The sequence below is a fragment of the Anthonomus grandis genome, chromosome 11 (genome assembly GCF_022605725.1).
Source record: "Anthonomus grandis grandis chromosome 11, icAntGran1.3, whole genome shotgun sequence".
NCBI classification, from domain to species: domain Eukaryota; kingdom Metazoa; phylum Arthropoda; class Insecta; order Coleoptera; family Curculionidae; genus Anthonomus; species Anthonomus grandis.
The window spans coordinates 19839087-19854662 of record NC_065556.1 but is presented as its reverse complement, the minus strand read 5'-3'; the positions used below and the strand labels follow the sequence as shown (position 1 = coordinate 19854662).

The following is a 15576-nucleotide window of genomic DNA, read 5'->3' as shown; positions in this document are numbered from 1 at the left end:
TTGAGGAATTATTAACTGTTGGGATTCATTGGAGACTCTTTTAAGCTTTTATGAAAAAAAGAGTAAAATCACTATAATAAAAATCGAGAAATCGTAATTTTAAATAAAGGAATGCCTGTAAGATATAAAATCATGTATCATTTATGAAAAAGTAAATAGATCGGTTCCTAATAGTCAAAAATTAGGACTTATTGGCTCTTGGGATTCTTTGGAGGCTTTTTAAGGCTGTTCTAAAAAAACAGTTGCAATAGGAGAATAAATTGAATATTTTAGTACAGGAGTGCCTGTAAGAAACAAAATTATTTATCACTTAGGGAACACTAAATATATCGGTTCCTAATAGTCAAAATAAAGGCTTTTGGGATTTTTTGGACCCATTTTCATCTGAAAAAAACAGTAAAACCCTTCTAAATGGAGTCGAGAAATTGGAACTCTACCGTACAGAAGTACCTTGTTCAATAATCTAATGTGTAGAATTAGATTTTTATTTCCGGAAGTCAGTTTTCGTATCGTAAAAATCAAAGTAAACCTATTGACGTCGTATTTTTTTTAGCGACCTTTGCATAGCTAGCCCAATGATAAACATCACAAGTGATTTAATAAAAACTTATAAAAATAAAAAAGTATAATTTTTACAGGCAGTTGCACTTGTTTTAAGTCCCCATGGCTCATTCTGTATATTATTAGATTATTGTGAAAGCCCCCTAAAAACTCTTATATTTTATTATATCTTTAAACAACTTCTGAGAAATATGTCAAAATATATTAAATTATTATCCTAAGAAAACCCCCAAAGAATAACATCTTTTGAATAATTGACTCTATTGTGGATTAAAGTGGAGGGATGTGAACATGGAAAGTTAAAAGAAGTTTAAATAGAATAAGAGTAAAAAGAGCAATAGTCCAGGCAGTTATAATAGACAGAACTGCTGGAAACTAACTACCTGGAAACAAATTTGATAAAAGTTTTGTAGAATCTCTTGGTACTTTAAAATATGTCGTTGACTATTGAATCTGCATTTTTCTGCTTACTGCATATTAGGCTACATATTTGAACTCGCCATCCTTGTCCTGTCCGTCGCTCTATACATAACATCTGCGAATCATAGATTGCGAGTTCGAATCTCACCTTGAAGTAAGATTATTTTATTCAGCTGCTTTTTTTGAATAAATCAGCTCATATTGTTCAGTGAGTACTTAGGATGAAGACTTGATATAGGTTGCAAGTCGGTTAGTACTTAATATGTAAACATGCTTCACTGATAATCATTTGGTGTTTTAGATGAATGTCTGCTTCATCTGAATTATAATTTTTTTTTAACGTGAAGACCTTAAAAATTATTCGTATAGGCTTTTTAGATTTCAACTAAATAAAAATTTAGTGGATACAAGACAAGTTAAAAATATTTGGTATGACTCTTATACACTATAGAACAAAGGAACAGTTTTATTGTACTAGAATAATGAAAAAATACTTTTCATGCTTAACCTTTTTTCTGTTATTTTCAGACGATACAGAACGCATTGGAAAACAACTAGTCCAACTAGCACGGTACCAGGGTTCCTCAGATAACATCTCGGTTATAGTGGTGTTCCTTAGGGATCCGCATCAGATCGCAAGCGAGGCCCACCGGTGGGCCCCCAAAACGACCACCACCACCACCACCACAATGGAGGCGGGGTTGGACAACGCCAACAATCCGTTCACCAACTCGAACGGCACTTTGAAGAATTTGGAAGTGGAAACCGATAATATTAATTTGCAAAAGAGTGCTGAGGGATTGTTGCTGAATCTGACTGATAATTTTAAATCTAATGGTGAGTGAAAGTTTGAGCTTTTTCTTGGGATTCTTTGCAATATTTGGCTACTAAGAAAAATAATCTCGAGTCCAACCAAATCTTAATTGTTCTTAATGTTTTCACCATTGTTTCACCAAATTTTTAAGTAGAGGTTAAGAAACATGGGTTTAAGAAAAGTACTGTATTACCCTTAGTGCCCAAGTATTTAAACTGGAATCACGTTTTTAGCCTCAAATGCATTAATTAAGTTTGGTGTTTGAAAAAAATTAAATTTACTCTGAAAGTTATTATTTACCTGGAAGAAATTAAAATATCCTTCCAGGCAGTTGAGTCTATTTTTCTTTTTGCTCAGAACCATCAACATAACAGACGCTTGATTAAATACATAAGATCCGAAGAAATACCAAACGTAACCACGAGTGTGAGGTAGTTGAATTCTCTCAGCTGCCTGAAAAAAATTAAATTATTTTTCCAGGCAACTGGTTACTGCCGCCAGTATCTTTTGTTTCTGTCGGAGGGTTCAACGTACTCAAGTTCCTCAACAAAACCGAATAATTGCAAAACACAGAAGAAAAAGAATATTGATATACAAAAAAAGAGATATCAACAACATAGAACACTATGGTTTCCTTTATCAAGTTGCTCAAGATTATAACAAACAGACTTGTGAGCTTGTGCGATGATTAAACACACTCAACTAGAACAACAACTCAGGAAGTAATTAAAATATTCTTGCAGGTAGTTGAGTCACTTTTCTGCTTTGCTCATTGTGAGATGATTCAATTCACTCAATTGCCTGGAAGAAGTTAAATCATTTTTCCAGGCTACTAAAGTGGTGACTGTTTCTATTTTTTGTTTCTGTCTGATGGTTCAATGCGCTTAATTTCCTCAACAAAAACAAAAAAGCTTCCAGTGAGTTGAGTTGTAGCTTGATTCTCTTTTTGGTCTTTGTAAGGCGATTAAATCCACTCAACTGGAAGAAATTAATCTAATATTCTTCCAGAGAGTTGAGTCAATTTCTCTTTTTGTTCATTGTAACATGATGAATGCACTCAATTTCGTAAAAGAAATTAAATTATTCTTCCAGGCAACTAAACTGGTTCTTGCTAGTATCTTATGTCTCTGTCTGAAGATTCAAAACACTCAACTTCCTCAACCAAAAACCTTCCAGGGAGTTGAGGATGGTTAAATTCACTCAACTAGTATCTAGTTTAATTTTTTTGTAAACCTTCAAGTTTGAAGGGAATTGTATCTTTTACAGCGGGTTTCATTACTTTTTAAATTTTCAGCCCTAATTGATAAACTGTGGGTACAACAAAAAATCAAGATATTTTGATAGGATTGAGAACGCGGATTTAAATACCATTGAGTTTGATGAAACCACAGATTCAGGGTATATCGAACAACTCAATCTTTGTTTGCGTTATCTTCATGACGACAAAATCCTTGGAAAATTTTCTTAATCAAAATTTTAAAAAACCTTCCAGGTTTTTTAAAATTTTGAGTTGCAGCCGGATGCGCTTTTTGCTCTCTGTGAATGGTTGAATTCACTCAACGACCTAAAATATGTCACTAAAATATATTTGCAGGCAATTGAATATATTTTTATCTTTCCTGAGAACCATCAACATAACAGACGCTTGATCCAATACGTAGGATCCGAAGAAATACCAGACTGAATCACTACCGAAATGTTAAAGATGAGAGCGTAAGAATACTTCTGAATAAGAAATTAGAATATTCTTCCAGGCATTAGAGTCTATTTCTCTCTTTGCTCATTAAGAAATGATTGAACTTACTCAACTGCCTGGAAGTGATTAAAATATGCTTCCAGGCACTTGGGTCTATTACACTCGTTGCTCACTGAGACTGATTGAATTCTCTGAATTAGGAAATTTCCATTTTTTTTAAATTTCTTTCTAAGATATAGTTCTAAAAATATAGGTTTTTGATTTTTTAATTTATCTTTAAAAATAAAAAAGTTATTGCGTTCCAAAGTTTCAACTGCGTACATGGTTCGATGACGTCACAATACACAACTGTCTTGACCTCAAGACAGGCGCCCGTTTAATTCAGTGCAATTCTTAGCTGTTGCGGGGCGATTTTTATTGCAGTTTGTGTACTGTGACGTCACGCGGCGATTTAAGCTTGACGCACAAGAAATTGAATAGGTTTGTAAGTTTTGAAGATAACGAAAACATTTTTTTAAAATTTGAAATATTAAGGTAAAGATTATAAAATAATGTCGAAATTACATGATATTTCTGACACAGGAGACTTCCTTATTGAAAAAAAATCATCCATTTCGCTTAAAGACCCCAATATGATTTTAAATGGGCGAAAAAACACATAATAAATTAATTATTACAATGGTTACATGTTTCGCTCAAAGAGTTGAGCATCATCAGACCTGAACGGCGGAAGACTAATAGCATACTGTTCAAAATCTTACTGCCTGACTTCTTTATTGCCTGGACCAAATTAAAATATTCTTCCAGGCAGTTGAGTCTATTTCTCTCTATGTTCATTGAGAAATTACTTTCGACAGACAATTCACAGTAAACAAAGAGAGTAATAAACTCAATTGGGGGAAGAATAATTCGATTTCTTCCAGGTAGATGAGTGCATTCAAATGAGTAAAGAGAGAAAAAGAGTGAACTGCTTGCAAGAAATTAAATTATTCATACAGGCAACTAAACTGGCGACCGTTACTATCTTTTGTTTCTATCGCACTGAAATTTTCGACAAATGCATGATTTTTTTGCTCTCTGTGGGGAGGTTGGACTTCACTCAACTGCCTGGAAGAAATTATTTAAATTATTCTTCCAGGCAATTAGGTCTATTTCTCTCTTTGCTCATTCGAATTTACTTAACTGTCTAGAAGATCCCAATTAAGTCTATTACTCTCATTGATTAAAAATCTGTGCTATCAGGAGCTTAATTATATAAGCCCTTGGGGTACCACTAAATTCTCAAAATTTTCCAATTTTTTCCCATTTTCTGAACCGCCTATATAAACGATGCTCCAATCGAGAATTTTAATGTTAGGTACCGACCATACGCCAGAACTTTTCGAAAAATCAAACGGAACCAAAAAATCCACCTCGGAACTCACTTTAGACGATGATTTTGGTCCTGAAACAGACGTGGATGCTGTGGACGATGCATTTTCACCGATAGAAACCGATAAAGCGTTTACTGATAAAGGTAATATGGCTTAAAATCTCTTTTTTTACCTTACTAACTTTGCCTCTTCTAGACCACAAAGAGGATTCTATCCGAAAATCCTTTAGTGAGGAGGTAAAAGCGTTCGCAGACGGTTTGGCCAATAACAACCCATTTGAGGACCCATTTAACCCTCTTATGGACCAAAACAAGGAGTTACACGCGGAAGAACCAAAGGAAGTCGATTTCGGTGAAACATTCAAGAGTGAAGAGCGCGAAGACACTCCTAGTCCAGCAGCGGATAATGGTAAGTAAAAATTTCGCTTATATCAAGCATTTTAATAAATAATTCATAATTTGACCATATAAGAAGCGTGAAAGGAAATTTAAGAAAAAATCGCCAAAGTGAACGAGTTTATCGGGCAATTTGTCACCATTTTCTCGTACGCCCGATCGCACATTCTTTATACCAAATAAGTCGGGAAAGTTAGCAGTTAGTAGTCGTTTATCGACAATAAAAAAGTGGTCGTTGCGTAACCCGTATACGGCGCTTAATTTCGACTTAGGGTCGATTACCGTTTCTTTTTTTTTTCGTTTAATAATTTTTCAGTACGTTTTTGGGTGTACCCATGAGAGTTGGCGTCTTTGTGGGACCATATTTAGAATATTAACCAAAAATCCCCAAGGGGAAGAATGTTGGTTGAAATATGTTGTATTAAGGGCTCAGGAGCATTTCTCTGTTTTTAATGATGAATGAACTTTCAACAAGCTAATGCCCAATTAAAGGAAAATGAATGTAATTTACCATTGCCAAAAAAGTTATCTTCAGGATATATTTTAAACAAATAGATACATTACAAAAGACAAAATAAAATATAATAAACATAACTTAAAAGCTAAAAACTGAAACTACATACATACTAATCATTTTCATTTTCCAAACATATTCAAGTCCTCTGACAGTATACAGAATATAACAATTAGGTAACAAACATAGGCGAATTTCTATATATATTTAAAAGTTGCCTTAAACTAGAAGTGTTTATGCCCTAAACGTTAAAGAAAGTAAATAACCTTTGTCAATTGTGTACCCAGATTTGAAGATAGTATTTGTTTTTATTTAACGATCCAAATAAAGTTCTATATAAACTCGTCGACGTTTCACAAAATATATTTGCATATTCAAGGCGCTAAAATACAATAATAACAAAAAGAAGTGTTTGTACAATTTTAACGACATTCAAATTTAATTATAATTAAAATTAAAATAAATAAAATTGATTTTTAATATACGTAGTAAAAAAAAAACGTTGGACACACACTCATATAGAAACGAGAAAAAAAACCACCAACTATAAGTGTGTGTCCAACGTTAGTTGTACTACATATATTAAAAATCAATTTTATGTATGTTAATTTTAATTATAATTAAATTTTAATGTAGTCAAAATTGTACATCATCAAATTGTATTGTTATTGTATTTTAGCGCCCTGAAGATGCAAATATATTTTGTCGGCTAGTTTGAATAGGATTGAATTTTTATGTCATTGCTCCCTAAACCAAACAATATTACAAACCATATAAAATAAATAACCTAAGCATAGCTAATACTCTCTTTGCCACCTTAAAAGGGTTTGAACATTGTATAAAATATTTATCTTCAGAATAGAAATGAAAAGGTAAAAGTAGGAAAATCAGTTTCAAATACATTTGTTTCTACAGCGGGAGTGCCTCAGGGTAGTAATCTTGGCCCTTTACTGTTTGCAATTTTCATTAACAATCTACCTGAGTGTGTTTTCAATTTCCCCAAAGCCTAATTTTTGTTGATGATTTTAAAATATTGAAACAAATTAGTTCTCTTAATGATTTTAAAGATTTACAGAAGGATTTACATAATATAAACAAATGGTTTGTGGACAATCAAATGCCCCTTAATATCAGCAAGTGTCTTGTAATCAGCTTTACCCGAAAAAATAGCCCTATATTATATGACTACAAATTAAATAATATTGTAATTAGTAAAAAAGACTGAATGCCAAGACTTGGGGATTTATTTGCAATCAAACCTAAAATTTAATAAGCACCAGGATATTATTATTAAAAAAAGCATATAGGGCACTGGGTTTTGTTATTAGAAACTTAAGGTGGTTTAAAATAGATACTAAAATTAGACTGTTCAATGCAATAGTTTGACCTCACCTTGAGTATACAGCTACAATATGGTCACCTCAAGAAAAGGTTCATTGAAAAGTTCAACATTGAAAAAATCCAAAAGCGATTTTTAAGGTATGTTTATGTAAAACAATATAATATGTATCCATATATGGTGTCATACCGAAGTATGTTGACTAATTTCAATCTTAGTACTGCCTTTATTGACCTGTAACCTTTCCCTTTAGTTTAATTTTATTGTTTCTTTTTTATTAGGTTAGTTTGGTTTTGTTTAGTTAGTTGGTGGGCACTCCCTCATTATAATTACATTATTAATGTGTTTTGAGTGGAATTTAAATAAATAAATAAATAAAAAATATATTTTCTTAGATTCGGTGTACTCTGATTAATATATTAGTCTGAAGTAAATCAATGTTCTTCTTATCATTTTTTGTCAAATATAATTTAAAATCAATCATCTGCAAATAAAGCAGCCTTTTAAGTCATCATAAATAAACTGAAAATTATTAACCTCTACAATAAGTTTTCTCTCTTTACAAAACTGACTGGCAACTTCGAGATTCTTAAAATTTTTTTTTTTTAAATCTCTATGTGTAATCATCACGAGCCTGTAAATGCCTTAAAGAAGTCAGCATATATGATCATGCATCATAAAATTCGATCTATTGGAATTCCAATCGATGTACCTATATGAAAAGATAGCTAGTTGTTCCAAAAGAAAGGGGCTATAAATTCTTTTGTTAATGAGTTCCAATAGAAAAGTGATTGAATGTAGAACATTCGACGTTCAGCTAAAGGCACTCCTCCAAATTAAACACTTTACATAGCAAACACTTTCCATTTGCTGTGCAATCTGACAAAACTGTAAAAAAGTGTTTTAATCGCTGGAAGGTAGTTAAATAGTTTACAATTTCTTAAGATAAATCCTGACAGCTTTGATGCTCTAGAGGCCACAAAGATGAGCTTCCTCTCAAAATATTATACCCAGATAAGAAACATCATAATTGGATTATTAGATAGTCAAATATTCTGGGATTTTTATTTGTATAGTATGAAATAACGAAGCATTTAAACTGAGTTTGTTTAAATCACACAACTCACTAAGTTGATATTATGCTGCAAGAAGGTCAACAGTCGTCGAGCATGGTAATTATCCAGAAAATCTTCAAAGATATTAAAAGATCATTGATAAACATAAGAAAGAGTAGTGGTCCCAGGTTAGAATCTTGGGAGTACCCCTGAAGTTGGAGTTAGGCGGACAGACTCTACAAATTGTTTTGTGTTTGTCAGGTAGGAAGGCAGTAAATTTATAAGAATCACTGAAAATCCATACATGCATCGAGAACGAATTTTAAAAAAATATTACGATAGAGTTTTAAATAATTTGGAGAAATTACATTAAGTTGTAGGTAAGGTAAGCTCAAAAGTCGCAACATGTCAAAGTCGATTTTTTTTAAATTTTGCTTATCGAAGCGGTGCTTTTTTTCAGCTACTTTTATCCAACTAATCCAGTGGTAAAGTTAAAGTTTTATTCCTGACAGCCAATTTCCCAAAAGATCTATTAGCTTCCACTTTATTTTGCCTTGTTACTATTTGTTTTATTTTAATAATTTCTTCCTTCATTACTTGGTTGTTCTTCTTTAATTTGGTTATTTCGTTTTCAAACGTTTCATTTTCTTTTGCTTTTCGTATTGTTCAGCGTAAAACTACATCCCTTACTAGGTTTAATTTCCATTTTTAAGTCCTTTATAGATTGAACTAAATTATTATATGTTCGATTAATTGCTTCTTGGAGGATCGTCTCAAGATTTTTATGCATCATACTCCTCAGTCTCCCAATTTGAAACATCTTGTGTTTTTCGTCCTGTTCGATTACGTGTTCGATAATGCTGATTTCAATGTAGATACTCTTGATGGAAGAAATACGTATCTTCCATGCTATGGGTCACATTCAGTGTCACTCCTTATAATTGGTTTGAACGTGACTTTAACTTTTCTCGTAAGATTATCTGGCAAAAAAAGGAATTTGGGCATAATACCCATTTGGTCGCAATGCGATTTTATGTGTCTATGGAAAACCGTCATGTATTCCCGGTGAAATGGGTTCATCATCGAATATGCTACTCTTTTTTAGTTGCTTCAACCCAACTAATCTAATGGTAAAACCGACTTACAATATTTTTTTTTGAAAACCCATTTGACTGTTTATTAAGCATAATTAATAAGAAAAATCGGATCTTACATGCTCACTAGACTTCATCGTGATGTACCAAAAGCAATCAAGTTTAAACGTATTTTAATGGGGAACTGGTTAGCGGTAATTACGATTTTTAATTGCCAATTTACTTAATTTATACTTTAATTATTAAAATTCTGAATAATATTGGAGCGTAACATGGGCTTTGCTGGGTGCCCTTGGGATACAACATAATAATTTCGCACATAATAAGAATATTGAAAGTTGTGTAACACTGCGTGTAAATAAAGTGTTAAAATAGGAATGACTCTTGATAACCTATCGGATTATTTCGGTTCTAATTTTAGTTTATTGCTCATTATTTTTAAAATATTGCCACTATCACGTTAAGTAGAATTAAGGGTATTGTCTGAATATTTGTCTATTTAAAAAAATAGCAACAATTAATGATTTCTTTGATAAATCACTATCAGCCTTATCGGAATCGACAATAAACAACCGCAGCTGTCTTACATCCGGATCCGATAAGCCCACGATATAAACGCCGCTTTAAAACCAATTCCTTTATGACCTACATTCATTAAAAGAATAGCTATAAAATACCCTGATAAATTAAACAATTGTAATATTGTACCGACCACTCAAATTCCACCCTCTCTTTTAATGGCAAAACAATCAAAGATAACGAGCACACACTCAACCGCGTAAAAAACAAAAACACTTTGGCACACACAAAAAAACATGAAATATCCATTAAGAACACTGAACACTTCCCCCCCAGACAATGATTGTTCCCTTGGCCCATAAAAACCCTTTTGAATACAATTCACACCCGACCCTTCGCCAATAAACATCCCTTTATAACCGTTGATAGAAATGTACATATATTATATAGGGAGGGAGGGATTTTAAATTGAGAAGGGAATTTTAATTGGCCAATAAGATTTTGTTTAACGTGGGGATTAGGGGAGCATTATCGTTTGGAAATCCTTGATTAGAAGGATTAGAGTTAGATCACAAGCAAGAGATAACAGATGGCGAACCGTTCAGTCCTCCATGAGACCTTATTTATTTATTTCATTGACAAAGGTGGCATGGCGTTCAGGCGCCCGTCCGACATTATGTAGTTATTCGGTAGACAAATAAGTTAATTAGGTGAGAGTCTAAGAAAAGGGGTGAAAGCTCTAGTGACAAGGAGAAAATCGTCAGTGCTGATTTCATACGACCATAAGTCCAGTTTTGTTATTTTCAAACAGGTTTTCAATGTTCAGTCACAATAGTTAGAATATAAAGAAAAACTGTCCTTATAGGCTTTAGCGATCGATTAATTATTCAATCCACACTCATTTTTATTCCATTTCACCCCCTTTGTTCCCATCATGGGGATAAAACGAGACAGAAGAAGCGACATTCGGGCCCTATTGAATTAGTGCTTGTGTGACATGACAGTCGGACGTTGCAATTTGGCTCTTTTTGTCTATAGGGATAAAATTCGTTTAACACAATTTAAAAAAAAAAGAACATTTTCCAGGCAGTTTGTATTCGCGAAAGCCCTCCATAAATCATATTTGAAATAAAATCGGTGCTGAAAGCATATAAATTTCTCTATATTAAGGCTTTGAGAGTCAGTATATAGTGCCATTTTGGGGTATAAACGTTTATGTTATTGCCACTTTGATGTTATCGGTCTAGTTCAGAATTTAATGCTGTATTGAATGTGGGATTTGTTTGATGGTTAAAATGGTTGTTAAAAGGGTTTTTCTTCCAGGCAGTCAAAAATAATTAATGTATGTACCTATTCCTGAAGATGGACTAACATAGAATAAAACGTCAAAGAACTGTACCATTGTTTGAATATTTCGAACATTCTAGAACATTCCTAAAACAATTCGAATTTGCCACGTTGCAACATGTTCAACATTTTAATTTTTATTAAACCTAATTTTTTAATGCCTAAACGAAATAAATTTATAGAAAACTTGTACAGTTTGGCAACGTCGCGTTTTTTGTGTCAACCAGCTTTGCCTATTAAAATGCTCTAGTGTGTAGTAGTAATATTTTATTTTTTATCATTATTTTTATTAAAATTATTTATTTTGCTATGAGTGAGTGCACGAGGATTTAATCTACTTTAAGTATATTTTATCCCAAAAATCCTTATGTAACAAATTATTAAAAAAAATTTACACGAATTGGCAACGTCGCGTTTGTATGTTGTCGAGTTTTAACTATTAAATACCCTAGAGTATCATATTTTATTTCTTTAATATTGTTTTATTAAAATATTTTTTTTACTATGAGTGAGTATAAGAATCTTAAACGAAGGTTCAATCTACTTTAGGTATATTTTATGCCAGAAATCCTACGTAATAAATTTACACAGTTTGGCAACGTCAGGTTAGTATGCTAACGAGCTTTGACTATTAAATGCCCTAGAGTGGAAGGAATGTGGAGGAATCAAGGTATATTTTGTCCCAAAAATCCTACGTAATATATTTAAAGAAAATTTAGACAGTTTGGCAACGTCGCGTATGTATGTTAGCAAGTTTAAAATAAAAAACATAAAAAAATATTGTTATGAAAAACATAAAATAAATATTGTATTGTTTTTTTTTTGCTGAGTTAATGTTAAGCAAAGATTCAATCTACCTCAGGTAATTTTATCCCAAAAAACCTACGTAATAAATTTCAAGACAATTTGCACAGTTTGGCAACGCCGCGTTTGTTTGCTAACAACCTTTGACTATTAAATGCCTTAGAGAGTGCTTTGTTTTCTCATTAATTATTCATTTATGAGTTCCTTAAATGATTCATTAATGAGGCTTAAAGTCAATATATTTTTTTTTTTTGAAAATTTGCACAATATGGCAAGTCTCGCCTGTATATAAAAAATTTGACATTACAGGTTTTGACCATTAAACGAGTTAGTGTCCAATTTTTAGAATTTTTTCAGTAAATCGTCATAATTTAAAAAAATTATAGTTTAGAAATGGCAAACGAGGATCCTACTTACCCCAGTTATATTTTATACTAAAAAACCTGCGTAATAAATATCTATTAATCAAATTTACACAATTTGGCAACGTCGCATTTGTATGTCAAGGAGCTTTGGCTATTAAATATCGTAGAGTGTTCAATTTAGAATTTATAAATGAAAATGCCCAAAACTTTTACAACATGGCAACGTGACGCCTTTGGTTTAAATTTGACACTAAAACAATGAGCTTCAATAGTTATTAAAAGCAATAGAAGGTATAATTTGAAATATTGTTTTGGCTGTTTGCAATATTGCATCGTTGCCAAATAGTGATAAATTAAAATACTTAAAAAGAAAAAAGTCATGATTTCATCTATCTCGAAGAAATTACTTTGAAATCCCGAAATAAAATTAAAAAATATCTTAAATGCCTGTAGTAGAATAAAATAATTATTTCAAAAGCCTGGAATATATGAAATATTATTTGAAATTACTTATGGAAGATATATTTCTTATATATTATTTGAAATTACTTATGGAAGTCCTGATTTCATCTGTCTCGAAGGAGTAGCTTCAAAAAAATGGAATAAAATGAGAAAAAAATCAAATGGCTGTAATAAATAATTCATCATTTCATCAGTCTAAAAGTATTGGCTTTAAAATCCTGGAATAAAAATAAAGATATAGTTCAAATGCCTGTAATAAAATAAAATAATATTTCAAATGCGTGAAATATGTGAAATATTAATTTGAAATACTTGGAAAAATTAAGTCATAATTTGATCTGTCTAGAAGGAGTAGCAAAAGTTCAAAAAGGTGGAATAAAATGAAAACAACATTTCAAATCCCTTGAATAATATAAAATAATTATTTCAACAGCTTGGAATATATAAAATACTATTTTAAACGCCTGGAAGAAATCAGTCCTAATTTCATCTGTCTCGAATTGTTGCCTCAAAAACCCTGTAGATATCTTAAAAAGAGATCATAAAACTTATGTACATTCAATAGTAAACTCCAAATAAAGAAAACTGGTACAATTCAATTAATTTTACTTAAGTAATATCAGCAATCGGAATCTCTATGAAGAACATAAAATACCCGGTGTGTATCGATAGAAGGATCCGAGGCACGAGGGCCTCGCAACATACATACATTAAGCCATTCAATGACCAAAACGGTTAATAAATAGTATTCATCCATTACGATTCGTCGGTTTATTCTTCAATGGTTATTTTGCTTCGGAAAGAAGTAACTTGCATTCCATTGCATAATAAAATAGCGGTAGATGCAAAAGTATTACGTATAGATAACTGTAACAGGACGAAGTGTCGATTAAGAATACGTTTTAGTACGGACGAGTAACGATAATGGAGTTGTTTGAACTTAACAGAATAATTTATTGGTCTTAGTTTAATAAAAGTTTTGGAACAAATTGTTATGTTGAAAATACAATTGCTTGGTTGATTACTCGCTGTGTTTTAAGAAAAACCACAAACCGGATGGTGATAAACGAGCTTCAAGCAGGCTAAATAGTTCTATAGTTGTTGTTATAATTAGCAAAAAAATACGTCCTAGGATGGAATTCGCGTACGTCATAAATTTATGCTAATTTATTAAGCTCTAAGTCATATATATAATATTTTTTTCATCTTACAAATTTAATAAGAGAATGTAAATTTTCTTTGATTGGTTATTTGATATGTTTAAATTTTTCGTTCGCAGCATTTTAGTTCCTTGTACGCGAGCAGGAAGTGAGATAACTCTCGTTAGCTGCAGTATCCCTCCAGCAATTGTTTAATGAGTGTTATGATTGGGTCGTTGATTATCTTTATGAAACACACATTAGGAATTTATTTGTGAGGCAAATGCTCCGAAATTCCATGTTTGTTTATGCGCTTTCTGCCAGTCAGCGGTTGGTGGATGTGGTGTTGGTTGGTGGGCTGCATAAAATCCATACTTGCTGTTTGAGTTCCATAATTTACATCCGTAGTCCAAATGTGATGTTACGAACGAATTTATGCCTTTTTGTGCCGAGATGCAGACATTCGTAGTATGCTGGTGACCTTTCTGTGGATAGTTAGACATTCAGATTTCTTAAGTCTTCTGCAAGTTTTTCCAACGATTGGTTTCTTATTCTTATTGATTCTTCTATATTGAGTCTCTCATAATTAGGTAAAAATCATCAGTATACTGCAATTCATTTCTATAGGGGCATTGTATACACATTAAATCATGTGGGGCTAAATTGGGATCCTTGAGTTAGTCCAAACGTTAAAAATATTGTGTTTGAAAAATGTCTCTCTGTTATGGGGTAGTAAGAATATGAGTTTTGCAAGATCCTATTTGATACGCGTTCCAATCAGAAGTTCATGCAATTTGTGTAGGTTTGTCATAGACATATGATATATCCAGAAACGTAGCTATGACATTCCGATACTAAGTTTTTTTCACTGTATATTCCAATCTTCTTCTGATCATGTTTTTTAGGGCTTTTGCTAAAGGTTATTGGTCTAAAACCGTTGGTATTTGATGGATTTTTCCTTGGCCCTAGTGGAGTGTTTTTGGCTCTAGTTGGTAGGTGTTGGATCACGGAGTATGAGGTGTTGTCGAGGCCTGGCGCAGAGTTAATTTTTTTGCTTTGTAGAGCATGATTTAGCTCTAGGAGTGTTATTAGGGGTTATTTTGTGATCTTTACTGTTGAAGGCATGTCGGCTTGTTCTAGGCTGTGGTAGATCTGTATGGCCCCTGTGGCTGTCTAGTAGCTTATTTTTCCATGTCTTGTTGCTATTGGAAAATACTTTTATTTGTCTCCATACTATCTGCATTAGGGTAATTCTGTTAAATCCTTCGCAGTTGCTTTTGAATGTATTCTGCTTTTTTTATTTTTATTTCCTCTTAGTTCTGGTTTCTTTTGCCTGCATAGGGAGTTTTTATTGGTATTTGCTACTGTGTCGACTGCAGTTTCTAGTTGGGTATAGTTTTTAATAGTACTGTCCATGTATTGCAGGATAACTTTGTCTTCATAGTGTTCCCAGTGGGCTTTCTTTAGATTCCTCGTTTCCCTGTTTCTTTTTTTGTAATTACTCTATTACTCTAGGAAAACGGTCACTGTTTTCAGTCTTTACGTAGACTTTATGGCTAAATTTGATGTGGTAAAGTTAAGATCTGGATCTGATCGTTTTAGTGTTGGAGGGTGTCAGTGCTGTATGACTTCCATCATTCCAATTCTAATCAATCTTCTATTTCTGTTTGTGGATGGGG

The 15576-nt window shown here is 32.5% G+C and overlaps 1 protein-coding gene across 2 annotated transcripts in view; it reads left to right on the top strand.

Moving 5' to 3' along the window:
* Window positions 1-15576, top strand: part of LOC126742374 (titin-like) — a 131496-nt gene that overhangs the window by 79194 nt on the left and 36726 nt on the right. For both annotated transcript variants that reach the window (XM_050449022.1, XM_050449021.1), the window contains exons 8-10: window positions 1510-1818; window positions 4849-5007; window positions 5060-5272. In XM_050449022.1, coding sequence (XP_050304979.1) covers window positions 1510-1818; window positions 4849-5007; window positions 5060-5272 — 681 coding nt within the window. The remainder of the gene's footprint in view (window positions 1-1509; window positions 1819-4848; window positions 5008-5059; window positions 5273-15576) is intronic.